Source organism: Podarcis pityusensis (genome assembly GCF_964106645.2).
Source record: "Podarcis pityusensis genome assembly, chromosome: 18".
In the NCBI taxonomy this organism is placed as follows: Eukaryota; Metazoa; Chordata; class Lepidosauria; order Squamata; family Lacertidae; genus Podarcis; species Podarcis pityusensis.
In genome coordinates, this window is record NC_138043.1 from 4,233,570 (window position 1) to 4,257,807 (window position 24,238).

At 50.8% G+C, this 24,238-nt stretch overlaps 1 protein-coding gene and 1 long non-coding RNA gene across 2 annotated transcripts in view; one reads left to right on the forward strand and one right to left on the reverse strand.

Moving 5' to 3' along the window:
* LOC308467554 overlaps nt 1-24,238 on the forward strand; it is a 302,202-nt gene that overhangs the window by 10,221 nt on the left and 267,743 nt on the right. The gene's annotated exons all lie outside the window — the stretch shown is intronic.
* Nucleotides 12,353-24,238, reverse strand: part of BSG (basigin (Ok blood group)) — a 37,692-nt gene continuing 25,806 nt past the window's right edge. The window contains exons 5-9 of the mRNA XM_080989110.1: nt 23,674-23,810; nt 21,587-21,863; nt 18,344-18,368; nt 17,087-17,156; nt 12,353-13,226 (exon numbers count right to left, since the gene is read on the reverse strand). Coding sequence (XP_080845236.1) covers nt 17,099-17,156; nt 18,344-18,368; nt 21,587-21,863; nt 23,674-23,810 — 497 coding nt within the window. The 3' untranslated portion in view covers nt 12,353-13,226; nt 17,087-17,098. The remainder of the gene's footprint in view (nt 13,227-17,086; nt 17,157-18,343; nt 18,369-21,586; nt 21,864-23,673; nt 23,811-24,238) is intronic.

Sequence of the window (24,238 nt, forward strand, 5' to 3'; positions counted from 1 at the left end):
CATCATACCTACATCACAGAAAGAGCGGTCTACAGCAGAAATCTGAGTGCTTTGTTTACCTCTTGTCTGCCAGGTTACCTGTTTAATGGTCACTTGATTGGATTGCCTGGGGAGCCTGGCAAGTCCTTTGTAATGATAAATACTTAGTTCCTGAGCCAGGTCACAAGCTCACACCCTATTCATATCTTAAATGTGCCCTTGAGACAGGCTTTGTGAAGGAAAAGACAACGGGGAGGCTTTTCCATTTTCCTTTGACCTTGCATAGAAAACACCTGGTCAGTTTGGGAATCAAAAATGGTTCCAGGTCGGTCTTCCTGTGCTATGTACGTGCTTGGTTGGTACACTTACGAACATTTAACATATATCTAAGACCTCAAAATTCCTATCACGATATTCTGTCTACACCTTTTCCACCATAAGGCCTAGAAATTGGATGATGATCTTTTAAACGACAGGCTTCTCAGGAATTCTACATCTGGTAAATACTTCCTGCTAGCATAAAGGGAGCCTGCAGGATCAGACCAGCGGCCTGTCTCACAGTCGCCAACCAGATGCCTGTGAACCGCAAGATTTGAACATGAGACCGCTCCGCTCCTGCGGTTCTCAGCAGCTGGTATTCGGAAGTATTGCAAGAGCACAGCCATTCTGGCTAGTAGGCATCAATAGCCCTCACCTCCTTGAATTTGCCCTGTCCTCTTTTAAAGCCATCCCATCAGTCGCCGTTTCCTGTGGTGGGTAGTTCCACAGTTTAAACTTCGTGCTGTGTGAGAAATTCCTTTTGTCTGTTCCGAATCGCCCAACCTTTGGCTCACTTGGGGGCCACGAATTCGAGAGAGGGAGGAAAAACTTTTGCTGCTCTCGGTCCGAAAGGTAAGCCGCCTGGAATCTTAAGTCAAATTTACTTGAGTGTTCTGATTATTTCTTCTAGGGGGAAGAGAAGGATGGTGATGATTTTTATTTTTTTATGGCAGCAGGAAAGTTACGGGATGGGAAAGGGAGGAAGACAGCAGCTCCTCAGTGTAGATCATTATCACAGGAACTGATTCTTCACAGATTTCCAGGCTAATTAATCACAGCATCTTTGGATAGCACCCCCCCCCCACCAAACTCCCCTTCTTTCCCTCCTCGGTTTGCAAGCTGCTCTGTCTGGAGAGCGTCACTCTCTGAACTGGAGGAATTCATTAACTTTCCAATCACTTTGCTGTAAACAAAAACTGCTCCCTTTCCCTTATGGCATACACAAGAGCGCCAAACTATAGATCCGTGTAGCCCAGAAATCTCTGCTTTGCAGGGCAGTCCTTTCCCCCTAAATATCTGCATCAAGCCCGGGGTTGGAGTGGATGACCACTTAAGGGCCCAGCCCATGCCACAAGTCCACAATTCCCTGGTTTCTAATGTAAGTTGCGGGTTTTTTGGGGGGGTTGGGAGTTACCCAACATCAGTTGGCGAACGGCAAGTCCCCTCTCTTTGTTTTAGGGTGAGATCAAAGATCGGTCCTCCGTTTGATATAAGTGACGTTTTTCGTCTAGCCCTGGGATGGGGATGTTCGGGCCCAAATGTGGCCCTCCGGAGTCCTCGATCCGGCCCCTGGTTGCTGCCCCGGAGGATCTTGACAGACACCCCACTGGTGTGTTTCTGCCTCGCTAAAACAGGTGATGGGTTTCAAACCCTTAGGGAGTTAAGGACTCTCTCGCCAGGCTCCAGTGCATGGAGAGGATGAGACCAAAATTGGGTCCGATGGTCAAGAAAGCCAATTCTGCACTTGCTGCAGAGTGAAGGAAGATTCTGATCCTAAACCACCGCTGCATTGTGAGGTATATTTGGGAGACAAAAAGGCTCAGGAGAGTAAGGTAAAGGTAAAGGACCCCTGGACGGTTAAATCCAGTTAAAGGCGACTATGGGGTTGAGGTGCTCATCTCGCTTTACAGGCCGAGGGAGCTGGCGTTTGTCTGCAGACAGCTTTCTAGGTCATGTGGCCAGCAGGACTAAACTGCTTCTGGCGCATGACGGAAACCGGAGCGCATGGAAATGCCGTTTAGCTTCCCGCCGCAACGGTACCTATTTATCTACTTGCACTGGTGTGCTTTTGAATTGTGAGGTTGGCAGGAGCTGGGACGGAGCAATGGGAGCTCACTCCGGCGCAGGGATTTGAACCGCCAACCTTCCGATCGGCAAGCCCAAGAGACTCAGTGGTTTAGACCACAGCGCCATGCGTGTAAACCCCACACAAATCCAGAATGTAGTCTCTTATGACGGTTGGATAATGCTCTGTATGCCGCCTCCTGGCGACTCCTGCACCCAAACTGGTGCCAAATGTCTTGCTCCGCTTTCCTTTGGACCCCCATCTTTGAGGCCGAGAAGGGGGTCTTGTTGCTTGGGCAGCCCAGGACCCCCTGCCCGGACTTGAGAAGCGGACACGGAGCAATGGATCCAAACTACAAGAAAGAAGATTCCACCTAAACATTAGGAAGAACTTCCTGACAGTAAGAGCTGTTCGACAGTGGAATTTGCTGCCAAGGAGTGTGGTGGAGTCTCCTTCTTTGGAGGTCTTTAAGCAGAGGCTTGACAACCATATGTCAGGAGTGCTCTGATGGTGTTTCCTGCTTGGCAGGGGGTTGGACTCGATGGCCCTTGTGGTCTCTTCCAACTCTATGATTCTATGATTTTGGTGTAATGGTTTGACTTCACCCTTCAGTTGGCTCTCGAGACGGGGTGGATGTCAACAACGAATTTTTGTCCTTGAACTGCAAGGGCCCAGCTGGCTGGAGGAGAACATGAATGGCAGGGTGTGCAGGAACGGGTCTACCTCGGTTTACGAACTGAATCTGTTCCGGAAGTCAGTTCTTAAAACAAATCTGTTCTTCAACCGAGGCATGCTTTCCCTAATGAGGCCTCTCGCCGCCGGTGTCCATCCACCATTTGGCTTCCATTTGTAGACCAAGGTAAAGCTTGCAAACCAGAACCGAACTATTTGGTTTTGCGGAGTTTCGTAAACCGAATAGTTCATAAACAGGGCTGTTCATAAACTGAGGTACCCCTGTAAGGTAAAGGTAAAGGGACCCCTGACCATTAGGTCCAGTCGTGGCCGACTCTGGGGTTGCGGCGCTCATCTCGCTTTATTGGCCGGGGGAGCCGGCGTACAGCTTCCGGGTCATGTGGCCAGCAGGACTAAGCCCCTTCAGGCGAACCAGAGCAGCGCACGGAAACGCCGTTTACCTTCCCGCCGGAGCGGTACCTATTTATCTACTTGCACTTTGACGTGCTTTCGAACTGCTAGGTTGGCAGGAGCAGGGACTGAGCAACGGGAGCTCACCCCGTCATTGCAGGGATTCGAACTGCCGACGTTCTGATCGGCAAGCCCTAGGCTCTGTGGTTTAACCCACAGTACCACCCACAGCGTCCCCACGTACTTGATTGGATTTCCTGTGGTCTACAGCAGAAATCTGAGTGCTTTGTTTACCTCTTGTCTGCCAGGTTACCTGTTTAATGGTCACTTGATTGGATTGCCTGGGGAGCCTGGCCAGTCTTTTGTAATGCTAAATACTTAGTTCCTGACCCAGGTCACAGGCTCACACCTTATTCATATCTTAAATGTGCCCTTGAGACAGGATTTGTGAGGAAAGAGACAATGGGGAAGTTTCCCACTTTGGCCTTGCAGAGAAAACATTAGCTCAGTTTAGGAATCAAAATGGTTCCAGGTTGGCCTTCCTGTGCTGATCTATGTACGTGCTTGGTTGGTACGCTTATGAACATTACCATAGATCTAAGACCTCAAAATTCCTATCACAATTCTGAGAGCTGAGCCTGGGAGCTAAGATTTGATTTTCTGTTTAGCGCCCCCCTCCCGAGGAAGCTGGAATTGAGAGGTTGCCTGGTGGTAGTGACGGGGTAGCAGAGAGAAGAAAAAAATAGGGGGGGGGGAGGATATTGCCTATAAATAGATGAGGCCTGTTGTTTCTTTGGGGATCATTAGAAGTCGTGTATGGGCAGAAGCTCGCTAATTGCTGCTAACGAGCCGAGTCTCCTCCCTGCCTGGGGTCTGACACACAGGCAGGCAGCCATTAAATTAAATAAACTGGGTTTTTGCTTTTTTCAGGGCCGAGGGGGGAGGACGCAGGGCTATCAAGAAGCGCTTTCTCTGGTTAATTGAGAAACACAGATGCTATTTTAATTATCAGCCGGGTTTTGACAGAAGCAGAGCTGGAAGACGGCGGGGGACGCCGAAGCCAGTGTCCCCTGCACGGGTTGGCAGCACCTTTATTGAGGATGGTTCTCTGTTTCAGAGTTTGAGAACTGTTTTTTTGGGCAGGAGGGCCGCATTCGTTTCTGGGCAACTTTCCAGGAGCCGCATTCCAGAAGTGGGCGGAGCCAGAGGCGAAAGTGGGCGGGGCAGTGGACACAAATTTCCCCTACGTACGCTAGGCTGGTTTCTACACACAGTCCTCTTTTATCTCTGGAAGAAATCGTGATCCGAGTTCAAGGACATGTTTCCTGTCCGGCGAAAGCGCTCAAGAGGAGGGTGCAAGGCAGGGCTGGTTAGGGGCGTGGCTTGTGGGAAGGGGTGTGGCTCATAGCTGTCAACTTACAGATTTGAAAATAAGGGACCAGCAGCCTCGGAAATAAGGGATCAGCAGCCAAAATAAGGGATTTTCCAAGCACAGGTATGTTCGACTTCTGAGCCCCTCCGAGCCAAAGGCAGAAAGCCCAGCCAGCAGCCAAACGAAGCCTCAAGCGGTGGTTCCCACAGCGCAGCAACCCGGCAAAGGGATGCAGCAAGGAAAACCACCGTCACCTCTCCGCTGGGAAGCGCTGAACAAAGGCGAGTCCCCAGGCAATGCGGCTGATTTGATTGGCACAAGGCATGCAAGCTCCACCCCCCAGTCGTTCTTAGACTCCTTATTGGGTGAGCAACGCAGCCAAGCAACCCAGTTGGAGCCTCCCTCCTCCCTGGCCGGCAGGGAGGGAGGGAGAGGAGCTGCTTCCTTTGAAACCCGGGAAATTTAAGGGACATCATCAATAAGGGACAGCATTGGGACACAGCGCTGGGATAAGGGAGTTCCCGCCAAATAAGGGACGGTTGACAGCTATGGTGTGGCTTCTGGGGGCCGGATAGAGAAGCTTGTTCCCCTTGACCACCAGGTCAAAAAGCAAGTGCCCAGAAATGTGTGTGTCTTTTGGGGGTTTTAAAACTGGCTGTCGTCTGGCCTTTTGCATTCCGATAAAAGTTCGGCATTGTGGGGGGTTGGACTAGATGAGCCTTAGGGACCCCACCTCTGACTCTAGGAAAGCTGAAGGAGTGGGCAGCAGCGCCGTGCTTTGCTTATGGCAGCGAGAGAGGCTTCAGACCTCTTCCTTGTATGCTGTTGTAAACAAAAATTGCCCTTATGGGGTAACCAAGAGCCCATATAGAGTCCTTACATAGGTTCCCTATTGGTAGGAGAAGATAATAGAGGCCAACCAGAGAATATTGAGAAGCAAAGCAGCTAGTAAGCCTGACTCTGGGGTTGCGACGCTCATCTCGCTTTACTGGCCGAGGGAGCCGGAGTTCAGCTTCCGGGTCATGTGACCAGCAGGACGAAGCCGCTTCTGGCGAACCAGAGCAGCGCACGGAAACGCCGTTTACCTTCCCGCCGGAGTGGTACCTATTTATCTACTTGCGCTTTGACGTGCTTTCGAATTGCTAGGTTGGCAGGAGCAGGGACCGAGCAACGGGAGCTCACCCCGTCATTGCGGGGATTCAGCAGCTAGTAAGCCTGATCTTTATTGATCTGTTGCAACAGGGTGCTCCCCTCACCCGCAGGAAAGGAGGGGGAACCCAGAACAATGGCGCGCAAGGCCTTATAAAGACTTTTGAAATTGCCACCCTGTAGATCAAGACCACCCCCAGAAACATCATACATACATCACAGAAGGGGTGTAACCTAAGACCACCCCTCAGATACATCATACCTACATCACAAAAAAGGCGGTCTAAACAGAAATTTGAATGTTGTTTTTCTCCTGTCGTTGTTTATCTCCTGTCTGGCAGGTTACTTGATTGGGGAGCCTGGCCAGTCTTTTGTAACGATAAATACCTAGTTCCTGGGCCAGGTCACAGGCTCACACCCTATTCATATCTTAAATGTGCCCTTAAGACAGGATTTGTGAGGAAAGAGACAATGGGCAGGCTTTCCCACTTTGGCGTTGCAGAGAAAACATTTGCTCAGTTTGGGAATCAAAATGGTTCCAGGTCGGTCTTCCTGTGCTGATCTATGTATGTGCTTGGTTGGTACACTTATGAACATTGCCATATATCTAAGACCTCAGAATTCCTATCACAATGCGCAGCCTGCGCTTAGGCGCCCACTCACCCCAGGAATGAGTCAACAGCTGCTCATGTAGGCTCTGAGTCATGGCTGAGTGATGGCTCTGGCATCTGAGAGGGAGCAGCAAAGGCAAGCAGCTGGCAAGGCCTCTGGGCCCTCAGCTTCGGGGGTCTCCTCTGGCTGGCTCGATGGCGCACCCCTTCCCGTTTGCTTGGCTGCTCAGCTCCCAGGACCTGGCCCAGATCAGGGTTCAAATGCAGCCTCGCTTCCCCTCCAGTTGGCCGTGAAGCTCTCTTTGCTGACTTCTCTTGTCCCAACCAACCTCAGAGGGTTGTTTTGGGAATTACCGTATTTTTCGCTCTATAAGACGCACCAGACCACAAGACGCACCTAGTTTTTGGAGGAGGAAAACAAGAAAAGAAATATTCTGAATCTCAGAAGCCAGAACAGCAAGAGGGATCGCAGCGCAGCGAAAGCAGCGATCCCTCTTGCTGTTCTGGCTTCTGCGCCATGCGCCCACCGCCTTGCGCTCCCGTTGAGAAAAAGAGGCGATGAAACGAAATCCTTGGACCAAACAAAGCGACTGGCAAAGGGAGTTTGTCAAAAATTGTAAAATGCGAGGGCGGGGGCTCTCAGGCCAAATGTGGCCCTCTAATTCTCCCTACCTGGCCCTCAGAATCCTCCCCCAGGCTGTTCTCCCTCTATGAGCGATTTATTTTTTTACTTTTGCTAGCTGTCTTGATGCTTCTTGTTTCCCTGGTGAGGGGAGAATGTAAAACTGTTTCCCTGCCCCCCCCCCCTGCATGCGGCTCCCAGAAGGTTGCGCCGAATGTGGCCCTCTCCGGCTGAAAATGGTTCCTTCCTCCACCACTGTGCTTCCTTTTATGAAGACCCAATAAAACAGTGTTTTTAAAAAAGACACACACACACATGCATGAAGGAAAGGGCTGCAAGGGGTTAAAATTCGAGTTAGGAACAGGCTGCAGCAGGAAAAGGGCTCCCCCATGTGGCGTCTCTCGGTATAAACTAGTTATTTATTTTGACAAAATGTGCACGTCGCTTGATAAATAACACCACCTCGTATTTTCTGTGCCCCTTCGACCAGGTTAAGCAAGGGCACATCACAGCCAGACTTTATGGGCATTAGGGGGTGTGGCCTGAGGGGTTTCCAGAGGGCCTCGCAGAGAGGACTGGAGGGCCACTTTGTGAGCTGCAAGCCAGAGGATTCCCCATTCCAGGGCTAGAATATTTGGGCTTTTTTCAAAAAATGGAAACATGAAAATGAAAAATGGAAAGGGACGCGGGTGGCACTGTGGGTTAAACCACAGAGCCTAGGACTTGCCGATCAGAAGGTCGGTGGTTCGAATCCCTGCGATGGACGGGGTGAGCTCCCATTGCTCGGTCCCTGCTCCTGCCAACCTAGCAGTTCAAAAGCACGTTAAAGTGCAAGTAGATAAATAGGTACCGCTCCGGCGGGAAGGTAGACGGTGTTTCCGTGCGCTGCTCTGGTCCGCCAGAAGCAGCTTAGTCCTGCTGGCCACATGACCCGGAAGCTCTTACGCCGGCTCCCTCGGCCAGTAAAGCGAGATGAGCGCCTCAACCCCAGAGTCGGCCACGACTGGACCTAATGGTCAGGGTCCCTTTATCTTTACCTTTTACAGAAAACTGACCGAGAGGGCCAGACCTGTATAAAACTCAAACCCCAGCATGTTGATGGCTGCTGTTTCTTTGGCTGCCAGCCACCAGATAGGTTCTTGATTAACTGAGGCACAGGGTTTTTCTCCTGGTTTTTTAATGGACATCAACTCTCAATAGGCTGTTTGAATTTGTGTAGAAGTTATTAGTTGCCCTCAGAAGAGAACCAGCAACCTTGGGGACCAGGTGTGCAGCCTGGGAGTCATTTTGGACTCACAGCTGTCCATGGAGGCACAGGTCAATTCTGTGTCCAGGGCGGCTGTCTCCCAGCTCCATCTGGTACGCAGGATGAGACCCTCCCTGCCCACAGACTGTCTCGCCAGAGTGGTGCATGGTCTGGTTATCTCCCACTTGGACTACTGCAATGCGCTCTCTGTGGGGCTGCCTTTGAAGGTGACCCGGAAACTACAACTAATCCAGAATGCGGCAGCTGGACTGGTGACTGGGAGCGGCCGCCGAGACCATATAACACCGGTCTTGAAAGACCCACACTGGCTCCCAGTATGTTTTCGAGCACAATTCAAAGTGTTGGCGCTGACCTTGAAAGCCCTAAATGGCCTCGGCCCAGGAAACCTGAAGGAGTGCTCCACCTCCATTGTTCTGTCCGGACACTGAGGTCCAGCTCCGAGGGCCTTCTGGTGGTTCCCTCCCTGCGAGAAGTGAGGTTACAGGGGACCAGGCAGAGGGCCTTCTCGGTAGTGGCACCCACCCTGTGGAACGCCCTCCCACCAGATGTCAAAGAGAAAAAGAACTACCAAACTTTTAGAAGACATCTGAAGGCAGCCCTGTTTGGGGAAGCTTTTAATGTTTAACAGGTTATTGTATTTTAGTGTTTTGTTGGAAGCCGCCCAGAGTGGCTGGGGAAACCCAGCCAGTTGGGCGGGGTATAAATAATAAATTATTATTATATTATCATTATTCTGCATAGCTTGGGGCACGGCCCCAGATGCAGAGAGCAAGTCAATTAAAGCAGGAACAGGCACCATTGTCTGCAAGAGGGTGCTTTGGGGTTTTGAGTGGTGGCAGTTTGGGAAAAAGCACGCTAAAATGAATATGGATGGATCCCAGCTCTCACGCCAACATTTGCAAATTGTCTCTTTTTTTAAGCTACTCTCCCCTTTTAATAGGGCAGCCACTGTTTCTCACTTTTGAATCTCCCCAAGCCCATTGGCAGGATATGGCTTGTTCATACTGGAGCAACCGAGACACACTGTCGTTTTACAGACCCAAACAGGGCAGCAAATGTGTATTGTCACAAGCTTATATTTTAAAACCTACCAGTTGGAAAGCACGCCAGTGCAAGTAGATCAGGAGTAGGCAACCTCAGGCCCGGGGGCCGGATGCGGCCCAATCGCCTTCTCAATCCGGCCCGCGGATGGTCTGGGAATCAGTGTGTTTTTAAATGAGTAGAATGTGTGCTTTTATTTAAAATGTATCTCTGGGTTATTTGTGGGGCATAGGAATTCGTTCATCCCCCCCCCCCTCAAAATATAGTCTGGCTCACCACATGGTCTGTGGGACGGTGGACAGGCCCACAGTTGAAAAAGGTTGCTGAGCCCTGAAGTAGATAAATGGGTACCGCTGTGGCGGGAAGGTAAACTGTGTTTCCGTTCGCTCTGGTGTCTGTCACGGTGTGCTGTTGCGCCAGATGCGGTTTAGTTCTGGTGGCCACATGACCCGGAAAGCAGTCAGTGGACAAAGCTGGCTCCCTTGGCCTGAAAGCGAGATGAGCGCCGCAACCCCATACGGTGGTACCTCGGGTTAAGAACTTCAATTCATTTTGGAGGTCCGTTCTTAACCTGAAACTGTTCTTAACCTGAAGCACCACTTTAGCTAATGGGGCCTTCTGCTGCCGCCGCACCGCCGGAGCACGATTTCTGTTCTCATCCTGAAGCAAAGTTCTTAACCCGATGTACTATTTCTGGGTTAGCCGAGTCTGTAACCTGAAGCGTCTGTAACCCGAGGTACCACTGTAGTCGCCTTTGACTGGACTTAACTTTCCAGGAGTCCTTTACCTTTATAATTTAAAGCAAAAGTGGTAATGGGGAAACCGAAAGCGTGCTATGCATGTCTTAGGATTCCAAATCCTATGTGTGTTTTTTAAAGGAAGCAAAGTTTCTAGTTTTCATTTCTGCTTAGTGGAAGGAGCAGGGAAATCTCTGTTATGCAAGACTTCTAGCCTGGAGTCTTGTATTTGCTTCCTTCCTAGCAGGGAATGAAGCTACTTGGGGAAGGGGAGCAAGTTACGCAGATCTACTAAGAATTTTCTCCTTCAGATGCCTCCTTTTCTCACAGATGAAATTAGGCTAAGGTCCCAGGCTCCCTTCCCTCCAACACTCAGTGACCGCACCTTAAAAAATGGAAATCTCAAGTTTGCCCTGCCCCTTACTAGGATGTTTCTGTGCACTGGAAGAAAGGGATAGGTTATTGCCAATGCACATTTGCATGTGCCTTTGTACAGAAAGGAATGCACCCCTGCACAGGATATATGCACCCCACAACCTGCCTTCACTTACGGGCTGGAGCTGTCCAAATTCCAATTTAACAGGTGGCTTCAAAGCTTTCTGTAAAAGCCATGGTTTTATGTACACAGAGAGCATGCAGAGTTCATTGGGGACAGAGCTGGATGTCGTCCTATCTGGGGAACGACGAGAGCTCGTAAACATGCAGGTTGCATCATGCGTCTCGGGAGGGACGATGGGAACGGGAGATAAGGTTATTGTCAAAATCTTGTGCCAGAGGGAAGGCTTGAAAGGTCATGCGGCGATAGGTCTTGGCTCTGCTCCTGCAGGCAGTGCAACTCTCTCTTGCTGTGCATCTTAAACGCAAACACCACCTCTGGTTTTGTGATCAGGGTAATGCGTCCTAGAGACGTTCCTGGTGATTGTTCTGAAGCTTCCTTTTTCGGGGAGGTTCCCCCTCCCCCCCCAACCCAGGACTAAAATCCTTTCCATGACCCACTTGCAGTCTGCCTCTGTGGAACGGCAGCCAAATCTCTTATTTCTCAGCGCTCGAGATCTCCACCTGCTTTGTCTGCTGCGTTTGTGAGATAGTAAACAGTTCCTCTTACGACTGGCTGCCTTCCTCTCCTGTACTTTCCTCTCGCACCCTGCTCCTCTTCTTGCAGGTTTTTCCTTCTGAACGATTTAAGCCTCGCGTCCGATTCCAGGGTTCTAGTTCTCATTTTAAAAGCTCCCTCTTCCTCAAGCTCCTTTAGTGTCAGTCTCCCCTGCTGCTTCCCCCAAGGCATGCTGATTTTTCATAGCTACGGCGGATGCTCAGGTTGCAAACGTGATCCGTGCGGGATGCATGATCGCAACCGGCATCTGTGCACGCTTGGCTTGCGGTTTGGTGCTTCTGCACATGCGCGGCTGCCGAAACCCGGAAGTAACCTGTTCCGGTACTTCTGGGTTTCAGTGGTCCGCAACCCCCCCCCCAAAAAAAGCAACCTGAAGCGTCTGTAACCTGAGGTATGACTGCACTTTTCTCTGCCCTGGCTAGGCACCTCCTGTTCCTCTCTACACCATTGCCCCACCCTGTCTGCCCCCATCTTCATCATTCACTCAGGATAAACGCTCACCTGGTGTGCCCTTTGGCGACAAATTCCATTCTAAGGTCAGGGAGGCAAGCTCCACGCTGCTTTTACCCCTTTCATCTCACCGCCCCCCGAAAGGCTGCGAGAGAGGACACCCCCCCCAAAAATCAGAACAGGCAACAGAGCTAGACAGGCCAATGGGCTGCCTCAGCCTAGGGTAAGGTTAACAAGTTTTTTTCAATGAATCCGGGGACACTTTTCAACTTCAGTGGATTTTGTATGGGGACTGATTTGTAAATCCGGGGACTGTCCCCGGGAAACGGGGGTGCCTAGGGCATCTTCCAATTTAAATCGGCTCCTTTCCCCCAGCACCATGAGGACTAGGCTCTTACCGTGTTTTTATGGGAAGGTGAGTCACAGAAATGTGCAACTCCACAGAGAGGCGGCAGGGGGTGAAGAGACCAAAGGGGGGGGGGCGGTGGAAAAAGTAAATCTGCTTTATTTGGAGGAAAATCAGCTTGTTCTTAAAAGAGGTGAGCTGTTTCCAGCAACTGGAAGAGGATGGGTGACAGGACAGTGAGACTCTCTTCTCAGACGCTGCAGGGTTGCAGACTTAGGTCATGGCTGGGTGGGGGCTGCAAACCTTGCAAATAGCCCTCCCTCAAGCAACAGCTTAAGAGGACGGAAAGGGAGAGACTGCCAAGCAGTGAAATGCCCTCAGCTCCCACTCCAAGGTTTGACAGAACACGAGAGACTGTTTCACCCCCATGAACTCCCCCCCCCTTTTTAAAAAAAGAAGCAGTCATGGCACACAATATTTGTTTCTGGTTTTTTTGGTTTTTTTTTGTAGTGTTGAAACGGGTCACTGCAGAGAAAGCTACAAGGGCCCAAAAAGGGGGGCCAAAAGAAAAAGGATGTGGTGTTTAGAGAAGCCACGGTGCTGGAAAAAGCGAGGATCGTTGTGGCAGTGGTACCATTGCTGGTGGCCGTGTGGGGCAGAGGGTGGAGAAGCTATAGGAGACCACGCGTGGTTTCAGCAGTTGCACGCTTCTCGGGAGACTTCCCTATGGGTCTTAGAAAAGGCAGTGGGGCTCAAGGTGGCTATTTTCTGACCTAACAGAAGCCGCCGAGGTGGAAAAGGAGGCGAAACCTTTTGCCTTTTTGCATTCTCCGGCCAAACCAGCAGCTGGTCGTCTGGTGTCCTCCCCAAAGCTGAGGGTCATTTTAGGAAGGGGGAGAGAGAGAGATATGCCCTGCTCAACTGTATTGTGGAGCGTGGCTTTGATTGGCTTCCCATGTGGTTTGCTGCCAGGGAAATAAACCTCCAACTTGGGGCTGCGGGGAAGGCAGACAGATCTCAGCTCACCCTTCAAACTTCCCCCAAAAACGCCTCCTGTCCTGTCCCCCGCAATGCCCGAGGCTCAAATTGTGAGGACTACATTAAAGAAATAAAAATTAAAAAGGGATGTGCTAATGTATAGGTAAAAAAAAAAAAAAAAGAGACTGGGTTTTTTTCCTTAAAAAAAAAGAAAAAAGAAAAGAAGAGGAAGATTTTACTCTACGATTTTAAGTTTTCTCTTAAAACGTGTAGTGAATTGATCTTTGCGAGGGGGCGCTATGATATTCTTGGTGCTATGGCATGGGACGATTGGAAGGAACACCCTAAGCACTCAGCTCAACTGACATGTCACCTGAAAGAGAGAAAGAAGACGTAGAATTAGGGTAAGTTCATCACTGTGTATGACTCTTCAGCATGCTACAAGCATAGCTTAATACTGTTTTAAGGAAATTTTCATTTACTGTATTTTTTGCTCCGTAAGATGCACCTAGTCTTTAGAGGGGGAAAGCAAATATATATATATATATGCGCAGAGCATGTACCGTATTTTTCGCTCTATAGGACGCACCTAGTTTTGGGGGGGGGGGGGGGAGGAAACAAGGGGAAAAAAATTCTGAATCCCAGAAGCCAGAACAGCAACAGGGATCTGGCTTCTGGGATAGCTGGTCTAGCTTTGCGCGAAGCCTCCGCAGGGCACAGGGAGCCTTCATCCCCGTGCCCTGTGGAGGCTCCTGGGACAGCCCGCGAAGCCTCCAGAGGGCAGCGGGATGAAACACCCCAATGCCCTGTGGAGGCTTTGTGCAGCTAACCCTGAAGCCTTTGGAGCGCAGTGCGAGGTCCCGCTGCGCTCCAAAGGCTTCGCGTTGCTTTCGCTGAAGCCTAGGAGTCTGCATTCCTCACAAATCCATAGGACGCACAAACATTTCCCCTTAATTTTTGGAGGGGAAAAATGCGTCCTATAGAGCGAAAAATATGGTAAGCGGCTCTTGCTTTTTCGTGCTTTAAAGCAACCAAAGCGAGAGCCATGGCTTCTCTCCCGCTTTTGCGCAGCTCTCACTTTGCTTGCCCATCCCTCGCTGTAAAAGAGGAGGAGGAGATACCGGGACAGGTGCTTTGCAGCGCAGCGGGAGGAGGGATGGGCAAGCAAAATGAGAGCTGTGCAAAGCGGGAGAGAAGCCATGTAAGCGGCTCTCGCTTTGCTTGCTCCCGTCCGTCCCTCCTCCCGCTTCACTGGGAAGCCAGCAGAGCAAGAGTGATAGCTGCGCAGCGGCTCTTGCTCTGCTGGCTTCTCAGCGAGTGACAGACGGGAGCCATGGCTCCGGTGGCATCCCTCAGCTTGCGACTGGAGGCGGTAGCCGAGGGATCCCTCTGCCGCCCAGTGCACTTGCTCCACAAGACGCACAGACATTACCCCTTACTTTTTAGGAGGAAAAAAGTGCGTCTTATGGAGCGAAAAACCAGTATTTCATGAAATTTGTACGCCGCTTGATTGTAAAAACAAACTCAAAGCAGTTTAGAAAAAGAATAAAATTATGAGTTTCACCACAAACCTGGTGGTGGCAGCAGCGGCGGAGGAAGAACAAGCAGCCAGAAAGGGCTGCTCGTTCCTCCTTCTCCACCGCTGACAGGGGCAAAGGGGGAGGTGGCGGGACAAGTGGTTGGGAGAGGCGCTGCCCTGCGCTGTGCCTCTCCCAATTGCAGCTCCTGTGCCTGCCCTTGCGAGCGGCAGAGATGGGCAGAGGCAGCGGTGGAGGGACGAGAGGCCCGAAAGGGCTCCTTTCTTGCCGCTTGTCCCTCCGCCTCTGACGCTTGCAAGAGCAGGCACAGGAGCTGCGATTGGGGGAGGCACAGCAGCGCCTCTTCCAACTGCGGCTCCTGTGCCTGCCCTTGCGAGAGGCGGCGGTGGGACCAGCAGTGAGAAAGAGCTCCTTTCGGGCCGCTCGTCCTGCCGCCGCCACCCCACTTGAGTATAAGCCGACAGGGGCTTTTTCAGCATAAAAAATGTGCTGAAAGCTGGCTTACACTTTTCGCCCTATAGGATGCACTTTTTCCCCTCCAAAAATGAAGGGGAAATGTGTGTGCGTCCTATGGAGCGAATGCAGGGGGGAGGCAGGCAGGAAAAGCCCCCAAAAGCCGCACACAAGCTCCGTGCGGCTCTTGGGGGCTTTTCCTCAGGAGGGAGAAGGGACTGACGGGGCCAGTCAGTCCCTTCTCCCTCCTCATAGTAAAGCCCGCAGGAGCCGCGTGCTCCTTAAAGGGTGTGTGGCTCCTGTGGGGTTTTGCGGGAGGTGGGGGTACTGCGCGGCTATGGCAGAAGCCAAGACAGCAAGTGGGATGCGTCCCGCTCGCTGTCTTGGCTTCTTTGCTCTTTGGGGGGAGACCCGGGCTTCCCCAGCAGCCCTAAAAAGCTCGCGGAGCAGCGGGATGGCTGTGCGCTTTTCCGCTGCTCCCCGACCTGCTCTTTGGGGCTGGCGGTGGGCTTCTCCCCGCCAGGACCTAAAGAGCAGGTCGAAAGGAACCCGAAGCCTCCGGAATGCTGCGGGAACTCGCACAGCGCTCCAGAGGCTTCGGGTTGCCTTCACTGGAGAGTGAGAGGGGTTGGTGCGCACTGACCCCTCTCGCTCTCCAGGCTTCCAAGGTACCGTATTTTTCGCTCCATAGGGCGCACCTAGTTTTCAGAGGGGGAAATCAAGGGGAAAAAATATGACCCCCCCCCGCTCTGGGAGCAGCGGACAGGCTGCATGCAGCCCGTGAGCTTCTCCCAGACCTTCTCCCTGCTTTTGTGGGAGGTGGGGGAATTCCCCCATCTCCCGCAAAAGCACACAGGAGCCATGCACCCTTTAAGGAGCGCACAGCTCCTGCGGGCTTTTCGACCAGGAGGGAGAATGGACTGACACGGCCAGTCAGTCCCTTCTCCCTCCTTGGGGAAAAGCCTCAAAGAGGTCGGGGAGCAGCAAAGGCGGCTTCTTTGCGGGGAGACCCGAGCTCGCGGAGCAGCGGGAAGGCTGCACACCTTTTCGCTGCTCCCCGACCTGCTCTTTGGGGCTGGCAGTGGGGGAAAGCGCTGCACTCCAAAGGCTTGAGGCTTCTGGGACAGGCTTTGTAGCTTTGCACAGCCATCCCCAAGCTAGAGCAGCGTGACGGAGCACTCCGTCTCCCTGTTCTGGCTTTGGGCTTAGCCGCGCAGCCTGCATTCGCTCTATAGGATGCACACACATTTCCCCTTAATTTTTGGAGGGGGAAAAGTGCGTCCTATAGAGCGGAAAATATGGTAGCCGCCTGAAGGCACCTTGTTTTAGAGGGGGAGAACAAGGGAAAAAAATTCTCCCCCTCTTTGTGCAGCACCTCCTGCCACTTCGCTCAAGGGGCACTGGGCAGAGAGGGGGAGAATTTTTTTTCTTGTTCTCCCCCTCTAAAACAAGGTGCGTCCTATAGAGCGAAAAATACGGTATATACAGTAACTAAGAATGTCCTGCTCCTAGGTTATTACAGTCATACTTCGGATCCCAAACACCTTCATATTCGGATTTTTTGGCTCCTGAACACCGCAAACTGGGAAGTAAGTGTTCAGGTTTGTGAACATTCTTTGGAACCTGAACGTCCAGCGGGTGTTCCGATTGGCTGCCGGAGCTTCCTGCAGCCAATCGGAAGCCACGCTTCAATTTCCAAATGTTTTGGAAGTCGAACTCACTTCCGGAAGAGATTCTGTTCGACTTCCAAGGTATGGTTGTATAATACCTCCCCACCCTGCCAATAGAGCTCAACACACAAATTTCCCCATCTGTGAATTGGGAATGACATCAAAGACAGGATTGAGGGGGGCCACGATACCACCGACAATATATGAAGTGTTAGATCACCTTCCCTCTTGTTCCAATCAACCGCCTTTCTACCTTGGCCCTTCTCAGGGTGATGTATGGGGGGAGTAATCTTGCTCTGCCCCACACAACACCCCTGGCCTGGTGTGACAGGCCCAAGAACACCCTATGAGGTGTGTGTGCATGTGATGTCCAAGTGGAGATTCAAACTCAGTTCCCCCACACATAAACACCACGAAGGCCCCTGCTTAGGCAATTTGGAAGAGCCATTTCCTAAGCCAGAACCAGAGAGCAAAAGCAAGCAGAGCTTTTATCTCTGGGAAAGGCTAGGTACCTTTTTGGATGTTCTTGCCCCCACCCCTGCCACTTCCAGACACCCAGATTGCATCCCTACCTTGTCGTCTGCTTAATTTGCGTTCCTCTGGCGCACATTCTTGTCCTTATAATTTGTGGCATTGCTCTTCCTGGAGGGGAAAGGAACGGAGAAGAAACAGGACATGTGAGACCCAGAGGAAATCTCCAAACTTGGTGATGGGCCACAAAAAGGCATCGAGGCAGGAAAATCCAAGTGCCCCCTCCTACCCAACTTAATATAAGGCACCCAAATTCTTTCCTGCAGGAAGCCTCCCCCAATAATACTAGAATTTGGGACTAGCTTAGTTGGGCGATTCAGATAAGGGGAGTGCAAACGCTGAAGTCACATCAGGTGCCAAGCTTCTGGGGCATCATCGGGCACCCCCAAAATTTGAGTCACCAGGGTCTGCCACAAAAGGAAGTCCTTCTTCATACAACATGGTTACATTTCCAGGATGGGCATGGAATCACCGCAGAAGTTCAGAGTTGGAAAGGGCCCTAAGGATCATCTTGTCGCACCCCCTGCAATGCGGGAATATGCGGCTGTCCCATATGGGGATCAAAGCTGCAATCTTGGCACCATGCTCTAAGCCAGGGCTCAGCAAACTTTGTCCCTCAGACCTTGTGGAGGGCTGGACTATATTTTGAAGGGAAAAAATGAACGAATTCCTATGCCCCCCAGAGATGCCTTTTAAATAAAAGCACACATTCTACTCATGAAAAAACACACAGATTCCCAGACTGTCCGCGGGCCGGATTTAGAAGGCGACTGGGCCAGATCCAGCCCCTAGTTTGCCTACCCAGCAACTGGGCTAGGCAGAGGTTCCCATGGAAAGTGCAGGGCTCCCAGCCTCTTAGGAAACAAATACTGTATGCGGGCTGGTGGGTCTGACTCCTATTTAGCGATCGCTGATTAAACCTGGCAGCAGCCCATGAAGGGACTGGCTCTTCTCTCCCCAAAATCTGCCCTAGACCGGCCATCCCAGCTATCAGCTTTCACACCAAGCATACAGTTGACACTTCCAGCCTTGCTAGATGATCTTTGGAGAGATGCAGCTCTTTGTATCTCTGTTTAGTACAGCTCCTCTCTCTCCCCCTGCTTTTTCCAATGCCTCTAGGCAGTTTAGAAATAAAAATGAAGAGAGAAGAACCAACCAATAGAACTGTGTGCTTTGCCAGAAACTATGCAGCTCCTCTAAGAGGCTGCAGGCTTCAGCCCCTTTCAATACCATTTCCCACCAATGGGGGGGGGGGTTGGGCAGGAGGAAGGGGCACGTGTTTGTGCCTTGATACTCACAGTGGTGCAGACCCTCCATCATCATCTTCAGGGAGATGGAAGCAAGACGGGGGGGAAAGAGGAAAAAAACAAGATTAGAAAGCCAGTTTTGGATGATTGGCGTATGCATTCCCAACTCGCCACCCCTGCCTGCCTAAAGACACCTACAGTTTGAAATTTGCCATGCGCATTTTGCACCTGGCTATCGGCCACTTGCGACCAAGGGAAGATACCCGAGTACCAGGATGGCACCTGACATCTCTACCATATGGGGATCTGGGCATGTTTTCACACACTAATACACAATCAGAATGGATTTCTGGAACCTAATGTCTTTTTTGTGCAGCCTGAGCAGCAGCAGCAGCAATTTATTTATTTATACCCCACCCACCTGGCTTGGTTTCCCCAGCCACTCTGGGCGGCTCCCAACAGAATATTAAAAACACAATAAAAGATCTAACATTAAAAACTTTCCTAAACAGGACTGGCTTCAGATAGTTGTTTCTTTCCTTGACATCTGATGGGAGGGCGTTCCACAGGGCGAGCGCCACTACCGAGAAGGCGCAGGCAGCATTAAGAAAAAGAGGTCAGAATAGGCCAATATATATGTGGACTGTTCCTGGATCCAGGGTCTTTTCTTCTAGGTTCTCAAAGCTCTTCACCTAGCTCAAGGTTGTCATCTGGACTAGCCAGATGTTTAACTGAGAATCAAAGCCTTTAGAGCCGCCTTGTCCCAAAATGGCAACTAGGCATTTGGTTTTGCAACTGCAACCTTGGTGTAAGGAGCCCATTTAGTACATAACTTATATATATCTGAGTTTCTAACACTGCTTGCACAACAACGTTCACCAAGTTGGTGCCCTCCTGATGTTTTGAACTACAACTCCCACCCACCCTCTGGCAGCGGGGTGTACCCCACAACTCGACAGCCTGGCCTGTGTGCTTCTGCACATGTGATGAAGGGTTCCCTGAAACTGTCCACATGCTCGCAAGAGTGACACAGGATTCCACTGCTGATCTGCCACCCCCCACCCACCCTGCCCATATCATCTCTGGGGGAGAGGGACTCAACACTGCAGTTCCCCTTTAACTAGCTTGTACGTCAAAACCGTGGACTCCGAAATTCTGTGCATACGTGGGTACCTCCCTCCGTCCCCTTAGGACATAAAACCCTCTCTCAAGTTCACCTCCGTTTTACTGCTGATATAACAAGGGCTGGCCATTCTGAGCTTTGTAAGGTTTAGAGAGAAAGGGACACCTGGGAAATCCAAAGTTCCCAGGCTCCCCAAACTCTTCTGGTGTGGCAGACTGCCGACTCCACACCAGGGAAGCACATTCAAGCGAGCGAGCAAGCGAAGAGGCTGTTTGAAATGTGAATGTCTCCACATTTCTGGACTGAACCACCACAAGAGCACAACGAAACAGCACTACGAGCTAGAGGAAAATGGCTGCCGGCGGCGTTGCAGGAGCACACACAGACCCTTTCAGGTGGACACCATGCTGCCATCTGCCACCATCTGATGGGCAGAGAAGCCCCCCATGCCTATCAGAGCCAAGACTTCTCCCTATTTTTCACAACAGGGGCAGGGACCCTGTCACCCTCCCAATATCACTAGACTCTCATTTTAGCACAGGGCTGCTAGATGTCTGTCTCTCTCACACACACAGCAGGTAAGACCATCACCAACACATGGGGAAGAGGGCGATGCTTGGAGCTGGCTCTTTCACTTACCACAAGCAGATAACATGCAGCCGAAGAAGAGGAAGGAAGAGTGCAAAGATAATGCCAGCAAGGACACACCACACCACAGAGATAAGGTTTTGGTTTTCTGAACACACAAACCTTCTTTACCCCACTGGGGGTTTGTACTGTCTTGCCCGCTCTATGACCAGACAGTTGGCCCTATGTCACCTTTTTGTTTTTTGTTCTCAAAAAAGCATTTTAGGAGCAAGAGATTCATTACATAAATCCATACTGTTTATAAAGTGTGGATGGCGAGCTTGCGGCCGCCCGGGTGCTGGCACTGCACTACAACTCCCATTACCCTTTGCTACCGGCCATACTGGGACTGGTGAGAGATGGAGTCCAGTGGGCCTCCTCTGCGTGGCAGATATTTCAAAGTAGAGCTTTCAGGAGCCTAAACCCCTGAAGATGGCGACTGCATATTGGGGGGGGGGGGGGGGAGGTGCAAAACACAGAGGTAAGTTTAGAAAAAACAGCCAAGTGTGTTCTTAGCCCTACACGGCAGAAGAAGTGTGTGTGGCATGCAGTTGAAAAGGGCATATCTGCATCGGAGAAAAAAGGCACAGCAGATCTGCAGAAACAAACACCCAATAATAGGATGCACAGAGCTGTTTTATAGGGACTATGGATTCTTCTATAGCAGTGACAAAAAATTAAAATTAAAGGCTCCAGTCTGTTGTTTTGCACAGCTCTGGAGACCTCAGAGAGATGGGAATTGGTGAAACCTCAAGTAGCAGAATTTCTGGTGGCTGTTAACGCTTCTTGTCCCCCATCCAGGACTCTTTTTCCTCCCTCACAGAACCACCCCTTCTCTAGGCAGCTCTTTCTGAACGGGGTGGGGAGAGTAAGATTGTGGCCCACTTTGGTCTGTTTTCCACCCCCCTGAATCTTTTCCAACCTGCACACAACAAAGCCTGCCAATGCCTCCCCTACTGTTTTTGGACAGTAAGAGCAACAGCACTCACAGCCTGGACACTGGAATCGGAAGGGATGGTTTGGTAGGCCACAGGGAATCCGTTCTGCAAAAGGGGGACCGCTCCACGCCCATCTGCCATGCTGCTCAAGAAAAACTTATCTTTTTGGCATTTTCTTTCACACTGGTCAATCTGAAGGAAGGCTAACTCTGAAACAAGGGTGCATGAGTGAGGGTCAATGTGGAAAAGGGGCAAGAATGTTGGGCACGCCTTTAAGGGCTTATCCGGAGCGTGGGGAGCTTTCACGTTGCCAGACTATAGTGTTTTTAATTCAACCCAGGGACAGATGGTATAAGGCTTGGATTTTGGGGTTGTTGGTTTTTTTTAAAAAGGGTCCTCTCTGGAAAAAGGCGGTGATCCTCTCTGGATCTTTCATTTGATAAAATCCACCTAACCATTCAGGGGTAGAGCCAGACCATAATGTTAAAGGAGGTCCTTATGCCTGCCCTAACCCAGTTCTTAAAAGTAAAGACGCCCACTGGGGAGGAAGCCATGTGTTTCCTGTCCCCCAAAGCAGGCTCACTGACCCCTCCCCAGGCAACTTACCGTCAGGGACCTGGTTGGGCTGCCTCCTCTTCTCGTAGATGAAGATGATAGTGACGAGGACCAACACTTCAGCCACGATCCCCAGGAACGGCCACAGAGCTGCCAGGCGGCTGCGCACCCGTAGGCTAATCACAGCATTCCCCTCGCCCTTCTCGTTGGTACCGTTGCACATGTAGTCGCCCGGGTCCTTCTCAAGTTGCAGGGAGAGGATGCGCAGCTCTGTCTTGTTACCATCAGACTTGATGAAGAACCGGTCCTCGGAGCCGTTGACGATAGGCTGCAGAAACAGGAGGAAAGGAAAAGGGTTCAAGTGTTATCTGCTAGGGCAGTGCTTCGAATCGAGGGGCCGGCAATGCAAGTTTCTTCAAAATCCACAATCCAGGGTGAATTCAGAGTTGCACTGGGTCTCATGGTGGCCATAAGAAACAATAACCCAAAAGTTATGGAAGTGGAAGAGTTACATATGTCGGCTAACAGGCCCCTTACATCATAGTAAACAGTCCTGACTGGGTCTGCCTCTAACAGATGTTTGCTGCAGCTGAAATGTCTAGCAATACCCAAGTCCTGAAGGGCAGATTTGCTGCCAGACTTCAACATTTTACCTTTGAAGATCAAGAGAGGACAGGTTTGCCAAAGTTCCCCTTCAAGGATTAAGTTCTACCTTCGCAACCACTTAAGCATGCGAAATGTGCATTGTTTGACTGCAGATTTTATCAAGGGGGCTGGTTAAAGAATAAATACCTGATCCCCTTAAGCAGCGGTTTCCCAAATCTTTAAGCATCTTTGAATACCTTCCTTGAGGGGTCTTAAATAAAGCTATTGTGGAACAGGCAGTATTATAATCGAAGGTTGTAGTGTGTCTTAGACCTGCTGTCATGGTTAGTTCCTTGCTCCCATCTCTCTGATCATATGCCCTTTAAAAAAACTAAATACAGTATTTTCATCTCTGACATTTGGTTATTTAACAGAATTTTCTCAAGGGGAGCTAGCTGCAAATTCCTGTGCGTGGGGTGGTCTGGCTTTTGAATGTCGAAGGATCGTTTATTGGATGCTTACAGCCTGCTGCCCAACTCCACAGAAGAGCTAGGTTATCCCATTCCATCCATGCCCATTAACAGATTTCCTAGCCTCCTTCCTGTTGCCGGTATCTAACTTTTGCAATCAGGTATGTTTTTCACTACATTTGGGAGGTTAAAGCTACCACTGGTCACTGGAGTTTGGCACATGCCAGCCCCCGAGAAAAACAAAATCAAAACAGCTGGCTGATTTGCAAGAAAGTAATTTTGTGTGATGATGATTGGGAGATCCCGAAGGACACATGGGCACAACATTCACTTAATTATGTTTATTTAATTACATTTATAGTCTGCTCTGCCCAAGTCCATATTTATTTTCGCAAGTGCTTCTTCCACATTTATTTGTATGCCTTGGTCAATTTGCCTAGCTATGGGGAAACCTAAGGATGGAAAGTTATCAAACTTTAAGGGCCAGTCTGTGTGGTGGCTGCCTACTAGTCCCTACTGTTTGGTCATTGCTTCCACTGGTCAATTTTATATCAGGTGGCTCAAACTGCCTAATGGACAATCATAATTTAGGGCTTGAGTTCTGTGGGTCTGTTTAAAAAGAGCAGGCATCTGCTAATAGAGCCACCTTGTATTCTCGTTTGGCCACTGCAACACCCTTAATTTTAGTGGGTTGGTTAATGAAGCATGCTAGGGACTAGGTCAAAAAGCATGGCTGATATGGTGGCAGCTCCTGCCTCACCCCTGGCTTCAGTTGTATTAGTTCCGAGTACAGGCCACAATTTATTGCTTGGGTACACTTGAGGAAATGGGGTGGGGAAGATGGTTTATGCGTGGTGGGGGTCACAGAAAGCCCCACTGCACACGAAAAAAGGCTTCCTCGGCATCAAAAGAAACCTGTGCAGACTGAGGCTGCCTTGCATTTGCTGCCGTGTTAATTAGAAGGCGGGGGTGGTCTGCTCCCCGTCGCTGCACAGAACCACTGAACTACTTTGCAGAGGGAGGAAAACAGAAGCAGTGGAGCATGGGGAATGGGGAAATGTTTGCTTTGGCTAAGAGACTCACCTGGGACACATCTCCGACCACCCTGAACCAACTCCACTGGGTAACAGGAGGGTACGAGGAGCTCTTGCAGACCAGCATGCCTGTGTCCCCCTCGTTCCCATGCTCTGTCTTCTTGTAGGCATACACGTGTGGCTTCACTGCAATTGAAGAAAAGGGGCGCAAGCAAGATGAGGGACAGCTGGCAATGAGGTACCCAAGGAGAACAGGTGAGCAGCAAGGGCCAAGGATAGTTAGCTGCTTATGAAAGCGAGTTAAAAATTGGCATTAGCGATGAGGGAGGGGATTTTCAGCAAACTGGTCCTTCTCTCTCCCTGCCCCCTGACAAGCTATTGAGGTCCCGAGTGATGTGCATTGGTGAAAACGTAGGCAGATGGGCTAGTAAAACCGATGCAAGCTAACTTTCACAGGTGCATTTGTAAGACTGCAGGGGCATCTGAAGCTGCCTCATCATACAGTCTGACTGCTGGTTCCTCTGATTCAGTGCTGCTTACATGGGCTGGCAGTGGCTTTGCCATGGATTCAGATGGGGGGTGGTTGGGCTCCCCAGGCCACACATAGTATAATA